At 34.4% G+C, this 10056-nt stretch overlaps 1 protein-coding gene across 10 annotated transcripts; it reads right to left on the bottom strand.

Annotated features, from left to right (window-relative positions):
* Positions 1–1214: 1214 nt before the first annotated feature.
* Positions 1215–10056, bottom strand: LOC114322497 (protein phosphatase). Of its 10 annotated transcripts, none has more exons than XR_003650763.2 (5): positions 9674–10021; positions 9370–9454; positions 9123–9247; positions 6765–6917; positions 1215–1902 (listed from the first exon to the last, which is right to left on the bottom strand). XR_003650763.2 is itself a non-coding variant. In XM_028269814.2 (4 exons), exons 1-3 carry the CDS (start codon positions 9760–9762, stop codon positions 9137–9139), a joined length of 285 nt encoding a protein of 94 aa, XP_028125615.2. In that variant the 5' UTR covers positions 9763–10056; the 3' UTR covers positions 1215–1902; positions 9123–9136. The 10 variants fall into 10 exon arrangements, 6 of the variants coding, with proteins under 6 accessions (XP_028125615.2, XP_028125620.2, XP_028125614.2 ...); XR_014342519.1 differs by having other exon boundaries at positions 9123–9235; XR_014342520.1 differs by lacking the exon at positions 1215–1902 and adding an exon at positions 1915–2191 and having other exon boundaries at positions 9123–9235; positions 9674–10051.

Below are 10056 nucleotides of genomic sequence, written 5' to 3'. Positions count from 1 at the left end.
AATGCAAAAAGAGAGTACTAAATTTCACCTTTAATCCTCTCCTTTTGTCTCTGCCTGCCATGCAGTTCTTAACAGCAGGCTTAAATGCTCGCTACAACACAAGATCGATCAACCACAGTTCAGAGGCTGATCAGAACTAGTACCCCATTGAACATACAACAAAATAATAGCAGCAGTTGAACAAGATGAGATTTATGGTGGTGGAAGTTGGATTATCGAGCGAGGATCACTTGTTACCTTTCAACATATTGAAAGCTAACTGCCCAAAATGAGCCAGTGAGGTAGACAATGGACAAAAATACAGACTACTTGTCCCCAGAGTCAAGCTAGCTAGATTGAGAGCTATGAATTAAACTCTAATTTAATGTTTGCCTGCAGTTAGCTTCAATTAACTCTAATCAACTCTAATTTTTGCCTTCAGAGATTTTGATATTCAATTAACTTCATTATATATATATATATATATATATATATGAAGAAGTAAAAAAGGGACTTCCAAATCTGCCAAAATCTCAACATTTGAGCTACCCTACCTCTTTTCAAGATTGTTCAAGAAATGAAACTCAATTACAGGCAAATAGTTTGCAGGAGGCAAAATTCAAGTTTGTTGGAGAACTTGGTTGGATTTCAAACTTAGGTTTGCACATCTGTGGTGACATGACCAATGACCCATTTAGAGATCCCCGTTGGTTTGAATTTAAACTACCTTATCCTAAGGATAAGTGTGCATAGCCTACTATGCTTTATATCTATCATATTCACAGAATATATTTTGTATGTTAAGGAGCTGGAATGTACTTCAAAAAGTGATTTTGTTTGTGCTGTCATTGCACCTTTGATTGTTATAATTTATGATAGCATTCATAGAAATGCAAATGTTAATGATTGAAGTAAATGATATTTGTGGTAGCTGGGAGTTCTTAGGGATGAACAGCTCTAACCATGCGTATGAGCTGTTGATACTGTCAAGCTATGCAATGTTTATGAGCTAATCATCATCTTCATATCCAACTGCAGCAGCTGTTCTTCTCTCCCGGCTGCACGGAGAATGCTGAAAAAGTAAAGTTGGCTTCTTATTGTGAGAGGGCACAGATAAAAAGGTCTCACTGTTGAAAAAAAAAATCCATTTAACAAATCTCATTCATTTTTATTGCTCATTGGCATGAATAGAATCCACTGAAATAATATGATAGAAACCATTCATGTGAGAATAATTTATAAAATTTGTTAGTTTGCATAGGATTACCCTTGCTATTGGTATTAAATTGTGAGAATTATAGAAAATTACAAGGTTAGAGGAACTCCAATGAGTTGTTAAAATAGCGTTACACTCAAAATATAGTAGCTTCACTTTAAAAACCTTTCTAGTGGAATGCTAAAAGAGCTTTGCCAGAAAATGACATTGCACCAAATTTGGCATAATGTTTGGCAATGTCATTTATGCCAACTCAGCTCACCTAAGGAGGGTTTGGATCCACAGTCTGGTTGTGAGAGATCCAATAGACATAAATAAACAATTATCAGTAAAGAAACATTGCCAAAATTAGACATTTTGACATTGTAGCATACCAACTTATAGTTTTGGCATATTTCCATTTTGAGAATGAGTGGAGATAATCTTAGAGGGATGGATTTGCAACTCAGAAAGGGATAAAGCATAATGTCCATGATAATTCAGTAATCGTATTTATAGTTTTTTCCACTTTGGCAAATGAATGATATTCTTGATTACTCCCCACATACGCATGATGAAGGTGTGAAAGCCAGACCCAAATGTTCAAACAAAGATTTTATGCTGTCAGCAGCAACCGTGATTTGTCAATTATCCAGAAAAGTGAAACCAGCAAATGAATGATATTCTTGATTGCTCCCTGCAACTACGCACGATGAAGGTGTGGAAGCCTGACCCAAAAGTTCAAACAAAGATTTTATCCTATGTTTTTGCATCATAACATAACATGAACAATGTTTCACAAAAGTGCTACCATATATCCTAAACCATGACACTCAAGTATATTTTAACAAAAGCTTGTAATGCTAGCAAATATTAACTATGCAGGGCTACTACAAATTATGTGAATATAATATAGACCCAACTGTCGTATAAGATGACCAAACATGAACAAGTTTGTGAAACTTCCACAAGTGCACCTCACTTCTAAATTTCGTAGAACCATATTGCTTCGTCAACCTTCATTAATCAACTTTGCAAGTCCATAAAAATGTGCCAGTAGAGAAGGAAGTGGCAAATCTTAACAACAAGAAATAGGAAAAAGAAAGGATAAGGAAAGAAAAAATTAAGAACATTCGAGTGTATTATCAGACATAATACACAATTGGGTGGCATCAGTAAAGCTAATCTTGCGCTACAACCAGTGCCTATATGAAAGATTTCAAAGATAATCCATCTCCAACAAAAGCAAGGAAAATGAACACATACAGAGACGCACAAACACACACAGATTGTAATGAAGGAAGACATATTTCAAATTTTCGAATAACAAACAAACGATGTTAAAATCATACATTAAATTCAATGGATAGTGAAGTGTCCAATGCAACAAAGCCATAAATAAATCAAAGGAAAAAGAAAAGAAAAAAAAAATGCCGAAAAGGAGGAAGTTGACATGTAATTGATCATAGTAAGGCAACAACCAGAACAACGTGCTCAAGCATGGTATTTTTTGTGCCATTCATCACCATCCAACGCTTTTTAAGTATTTTCAGATTGGCTGCATATTCTCATTGGTGTCCAAATGGCTTCCTTGTCATTTTAAATCATTGTTGTCATGTAATAGTGAATCCTCAAATTTCAGCATCATCGTACCTTAATATGTTATACAATATGTTTACAGGGTAAATTAGTAGGTATTGCTAATATTATCTAACTTATGTTCTGAAATCATGTACCTATGCACAATATGATACCCAATATGATAAGTTGATTGTTTTTGGCACTTTTGTAACTAGAAGCATATATACATACATTAAGAATAATTTAATAAACCATTAGTATAATTTTAGTTGAAAGGGACATAAGTTTTCAAAGAATGAATTTGCTATTGCCTTTTCCCTCCTATTAAAGATCCATCACCATAATAATTAGAAGGGTAAATTACACTTTGCACCCCAAAGTATGATCCAATTCCCGCTTTGGTCCTTCAGAAGTTTTCCCCCAATTTGGTCCTTGATTTGTCCCAATGTGACCCAATTAGTAACTACGGTCCAATTATTGGATGGACAATGACCACATGCAAGACATGTGACTTATAATAAGGAGCATTAATTATATACATAATGTACATTATGTAGTATAATTTTACATGTACAATACCATATGCGTGTATGTATAATTATACAAATATTCTAATTTTCTGTCTCCTAAAGCCCACCACCACCACAATGCAGACCCTCTCCAGTATAGGGTCTCTTCCTCACAAGTTCTATCCCAAACATCAAACATACAAGGCCAAAGATCAATCAAAACTTAAGAACTTCATTAAACACACCACCTTAGATTTGTTTGAAGTTGAATCTTTCACCATTTTGCCTATCGAGAGGTTAAGAACACAATATCTCTCCATCACTCTCTCATTGCCCTCTCTATCTATATATATACACACACATACATATATACATATGTGTTACTCCACCACCACTCAACATTTAGAACCATTTTATTTCTAAAAAAATCAAATTCATTACAAACAATCAGAGTTACCAAAACCCAATGATGTTTTTTTGATTTTTAGTGGCACTTTTCAGTTTGCTGGGGGTGTTGTATTGTTGTCGTTGCCGTTGCCGGTGGAGTGGGTAGGCTAGGAGGGGTGGAGTAGGGTGGAAAGTGCCAATTGGCTCAAGATAAAGGAAAAGGGAAGGGGGAGGGAGCTCACCTGAGGGAGAATACTCTGTGTTACCAAAAACACTAATATCCTAGCGAATTACGTATTGATACGCATGTTCCGAAATATGGTACGCTTCCGTTCCAAAATAGTAAATTTAGTGATCCAAAGCACTCTCAAAAGTTTTTTCCAATATACTTCCTTAAATGTTACTTTAGGAGGAAAAAAAATCAAATATGATGAACCAAAATCTAAAATGAGTTAAGTTTTGACAAGACAAAAATATTAAAAATGAAAAGGAAAAAAAAAAAAATTTGTTGGATGCCTAATAGTTAAAAGAAAATTATTCTAGAAGTACCTTAAATTCTTAAGTGTAATATATACTAGTCTACCCTTATTGTGTCACATTTTAAAGCATGTAGTGTATCACATTTCCATTGCCGTTCCATATACCGGAACGATCCACGTTCCAGGTAACATAGAGAATACCTTATATACATAATCCACATTATGTAGTATAATTTTATATGTAGAACACCATATGTATCAACTTATGATTATACATATTTAATATTCTAATTTTTCTTTCTCCTAAATACCACTCTCTTCCTATGAAGCATGGGTACTCCGAAAATGTTTTCATACTCAGATCGAGGACTGGTACTCGTACCGATAGGGTTGCATGCGTACCGGGTACTCAAAATACATACTGGGTACTTTTTATACATTCTTTGACAGATGGATACTCCATGGGTACTTCATGGGTACATTGAGAGAACACCAAGCTATGGGACATTAGTTAGGATACGTTTAGTAAGGATATGTTTAATTTATTAGAGAGTTCCTATTTATTTGAAATTGCAAATCCTTTACTTGATGTGTCAGAGATGAAAGATGTATTATGCAATGATGAAATTGATGGAAATGAAAAAAAAACTTCAAGTTATTAAATTTGCTTAGTTTGCTTTTGGAATGAAACTTTATTTTGTAATTTCTCATATTTAATGGTATTAAAATAGCTTGTAAACTTGGTATTGGTATTGGTATTGGTATTGGTATTGTTGAACTATGATTTCTCTTTTGATTTTGTAATTTCTCCTTTTAGTTTTGGTATTGAACTTTGATTTGTAGATTGAATCTCAAATTATAAATTATAAAAACTAAAAAATTTATTAACGTATCCCAACCATACCCGTATCTTATCTTTTTTAGATTTTGCCGTATTGACGTACCCGTATCGTACCCATACCCGTGCTTCATAGCTCTCTTCTCTCTCACCTCTCTAATGTTTCCCCCACCACCCACTACAAATGCTTAGGGCTCACTGCTGCTCACACAGTTACACATCTCACGTACATACTGCTAGAAACCACACACCCTCTCCATTATTTTTCACCATTTTTGCCTATTTGGAGGTTAAATAACTCAATATTTCTCTCTTTATCACTCTCTCATTTGCTCTCTTTCTTACATATATGTGTGTTAGTTCACTACCACCTACCTATGAAGCACAGATACTTCTAAAAGGGAGACGTATTCGGGTCGGATATTGATACTCTCGGATACATATCAAAAGTATCGGATACTTCTTAACTACATTTTCATTAATTCTGACGTATCAGAAACTTATTTTTGAAGTATCAGATACTCCAAATCACATATTACTCGTTTTACAAGATTAAAATTATAGAATTTATTGCATAATATTATAACATATATTAATTGTGAGGATAAATACAATAATATATTTCCAATATTGCTTAACTCTTTACAAGAACATAGTGAATAGAATTTGTCAAATTGTCATATCCTTAGGCCTCGTTTGGCAACTATATGTTTTAGCCAAAAAGCCAAAAGGCACAAAGTCACTATAAGTTATCACATCACTCCCTCTACTTTGCTGCACACATTTTCGTAAAAATTTAAAAAATTACTAAAATAGCTTGTTCCCAAATGAGGCCTTATTGTATCATGCATGTCCCATATAATTGCATAGAAAGTAAAGATTAACAAGTGATTATAACAATAGTAGAATTAAATATCAATAAATAAATAAGTAAACTTACATACAACAATTTTTACTAGTGTAAAAGGGAAAAGCACATGGACAAATTCATATGGATTAGTCTACTATTGTGATATAAACATAATGGACTTGATATTGAAACAAAATATTTGTAAAACCTATTGAAATTTAAGAAATAAACTAGCTAATGGCTTAAATTAATTCCTAATTCTTAAATATTAGTATTGTGCATTATAAATGACAGTATAGTTTCTCAACATTCTCGAGTTTATGTGTAACTCACAACTAATAATTTAAAAAATAATTTTTTTACAAATGTATCCTGGCCAATGTTTTTAAAGGCTCAAAGCGCACTAAGGCACCGAAGGTCTCTTCGGGCCTAGGCGCAAGGCACAAGGCGAGACGTGGGCTTTATTGAAGTAAGGCGCACAATGATAGTAAAAAATAGATAAATTAAATTATTCATAGCATGTTAGTACTAAGACAATTTAAAAATAAATAAACAACTAAGGCAAATTATAGAATAATTCTCAAAGCCATAAAAGTGCATATTACATAGCATTCTAATTTTCAAAGGTACAATAATCCACATTCAACCAAAAAAAAACCCCATAAACCCCAAACATCCAAAACAGAAATATACAACAAATACTAATATAAGCCTTTAACATTTCAAGAAGCTTCAAGAACATAACACAGTATTAAAGAAAGAAAAAAAAAAATTTAACTAATATTAAAAAAAAAAGAAGCAACAATAAAAAAAAAATAGAAGCAGCAGCGACGGGGGAGAAGAAAAAAAACAGAGAGCAAGTCGAAGATGTACCCAAAAAAGAGTTGAAGAAGAAGAACCCAAGTAGCGAAGAAGAAGAAGAAGAAGAAGCAAAAGAAGAACTCACCTGGTCCAAAGACGAGACTAGACGAACCGAAGGGAAGAGAAGAGACACCGCAAGATTTCTTCTTTCTTTCGAATTGATTAAGGCATTTTGAATCGATTTGAGGCTGGGTATCGAATAGTATAGCTTAGAGTTCTAATCCTCTCTGATTAAGGCCTTTAAAAACACAATATCAACCGTTAAATTCAATCAAAAAAAAAAAAAAATCGCAAACAGTCGCGCGATTTGCGACTTTGTTTGCCTAGCTAAGTCGCGCACCTTCTTCAACTTGTTTCACCGTGCGTGGCTTCAAGCACTTCACCTGCGCCTCCCTGGACTTTTTGGACTTTTTGGTCCATGTAATTTTTTTTAAAAGGGTAAATTACACTTTTCACAATTGTAATTTGACTCAGCTTCACTTTTGTCGCCCTCCTCTTTTAAGTTAAACTTCAATTTGGTCCTTCCATCCAAATTGCCATCATTTTTTCTATGTACTCACGTGATTGACGCGTGTTAAAAAATCATAAATTTTAATATCAATTTTTTCTATGCGTACTCCTCATGTGATTGGCACACGTTAAAAAATCATGAATTTTAATGTCCAATTTGAACAAAATAACCATGTTGAAACTAAACTTGAGTTCAGGATTAATATTGTTCAAATTGAAACAATAGGAACCAAAGCAAAATCTAGGTAGAACTATAAGGGTGAAAGTTGTAATTTCATTCAGTTAAAAACATTCAATCAAAAAACTTCCAATAATATATATATATAGAAAATCATTTTGAGTAAAAACATTTCACAAAAATATACTTTCCTCCACCCCCTTTTCCACTGCCCTCCTCTTTTCCTCCACCTGCACCAGTGCCTTCCCCAACCCCAACCCCAACCCCAACCTCTCCCAGTAGCTAACCCCAACCCCCTTCCCCTTCCCTTTCTCTTTCCTCTACCTTGAACAAATTGGCACTCTCCAAGCTTAATAACAGTTTTTTTTTTTTTTTTTGACTTTCTAGTGGAACTTTCAGTCTAATGGCGGTGGTTATGCCGTCATCAGTGGAGTGGGTAGGTTAGAAGAGTTTGGCTCTCAATTAGGTTGGGGGTTGGACAGTGCCAATTGGTTCAAGGTGGAGGAAAGGGAAGGGGGAGGAGATTAGCCCAAGGGGAAGGGGGTTTACTCAATTTCCGATTGAACAACACAATTCGAGTCATTTTAGTCAAAACTCATATCAAATTGTATGAATCAAATCATGAATCTCATGATTACCTTTCAACATCCCTTTTTTTTTTCAAATTTCTTTTTTTATTGAATCATGGGAAACAATTAAGGATCCATTATGACCCTGTTTGGGAAAGGCTATTCATTGGCTTTTTAGGCTAAAATCCACAAAAAGACAAAATAGGCTAAAATAGCCAATAAGACAAAATGTCACATCAAACCCATAATTATTTCACTTTTTCTCTCACAAAGATCATATCTAACTACAAAAAAATCCAACCATCTTCCCAAATACAAAATTTTTGGCCTACTAAAGTAGCCAAAAACTAAAATAACCTACTAAAATAGCCAACTTCCCAAACAATGCCTGTATTACAAAACTCTTCCACACTGACTAATGTAGTGAAACGAAATGCCATATTCCAAGAAGAAATCTTATCACTAGTACTGTTGTACACATTTTATATAAAGGAATGATTGTCTTCACATTATTGCATTTTCTAAATTGTATTATATTTCCCATTTACTAAAAGGCTTGGTTTAGCATTCCCTAAAAAAGTCAAAAAGTCACTATCCTATTTAAGTCACATCATCTTATTTAAGTCATATCACCTCTCTACTACATCAATTCAAACCCAACCCATATTTCATAAAAAGTCAAAAAATGCACTTATTTAGAACATTCCAAACAATATGCTGCACAATATCTTTTTTTTCTCCATTTATTAGGAGTATAAACGAATCTTACAAAATATATGATACCAAAAACACACAATTCCAAAAGTCAATTGTCCTTATGTTGCCTTCAGTTCAACATCCCTCCCACTCAATTACACCTCAAAACTCCTCTCCACCTTGCTCTTAAGATACGCAAAGTTTATAATTCCAAAAAATGTATCCCCGCTTTGGCAGTTTCTTTCTTTACAACCAGATTATACCCAGCCTGGTCCTGTCCACCTTGGACTGAGAACGTCCCACTGTGGATTCATACATAGAACTTAACAGGTTTAACTGCAGAATGCCCCTCAAATGACTAACGTCTGATACCCATTTCAACATAGTGTAAATGTATTTTTCAAGAAGAGCATTGCTAAACAAACTATAAAAGCAAATCAACAATATAAAATGAACTATCTATAAATAATTAGCTTGTAATGTGTCTTACAGACGCAACATGTATCAATTAGAGACACCAGCAGCAGGGTTCTTAGAATCAGCTTGATCAGTCAAATCAACAACACCTTCTTCAGCTTCTAAGAAGCGACTCAGATGCTTATCCTGCAAATGTTGCTGAAAGGAAATAAATAAATAAATGAACCTACTTGTATTTGTTGATAACTATGAAGAATAAAACATGAATATTATTAAGAGGAAAGAAGAAAGAAAATGAAGGAAAACAGCAGCATACTTACTAAGAGACAATTTCTGTAATTTTGCCACTCAGAAACACACTCCTGTTTATCCCAATGACCCTTGACAAACTTCTCTGAATACCACCTGTTCATAAAGGGGATTCAGAAAAACAAAAACCCTTTTATGCTTTCCATATACACAAACAAAAAAACCCTTTTTTGTACTCAAAATAGAGATACATATATACATATAATTTCGCTTATTAATTTACACATTTCACATTGTGATACCTACCAACATAAAAGTGAAACTCCTACTTCTACATTTTATCAAAGAAAGAAAGAAAAGGAGGAGGGCATGGACCTGTTAAAGCAATTGTGGTAGGCGGCTCTGAGATGGGCACAAGGGGATGTAGTAGATGAAGGGCTTCTCTTCTCTCTGTTAATCCCCATTCCAATTACCAGACACTCCAGACTCAGACTCAGACTCAGACTCAGACTCAACACTCGGTGGACTTCACTTGCCTTCTTGGAGTTGCTGTGAGTTTGGATCGGAGCTCATTTTGTCTCATTAGATTCAATCACCCCCACTCTCTATTTCTTGATTAGGCTCAGTTTTCAAGTTATTCCTGATCTAGGTCAAACTTTTTCATTTTTCACCGCCCTGACTCACCCTCCCGTGGTGGGAGAAGTTACTGGTTGGTCCTAGGTCGTGATTGATGGAGGCGGAGTTAATAATTTTATAGC

This window comes from Camellia sinensis, chromosome 10 (assembly GCF_055761805.1).
Source record: "Camellia sinensis isolate YWXY chromosome 10, ASM5576180v1, whole genome shotgun sequence".
NCBI lineage: Eukaryota > Viridiplantae > Streptophyta > Magnoliopsida > Ericales > Theaceae > Camellia > Camellia sinensis.
The sequence above is the reverse complement of the archived record's forward strand: the minus strand, read 5'-3'. Positions and strand labels throughout refer to the sequence as shown.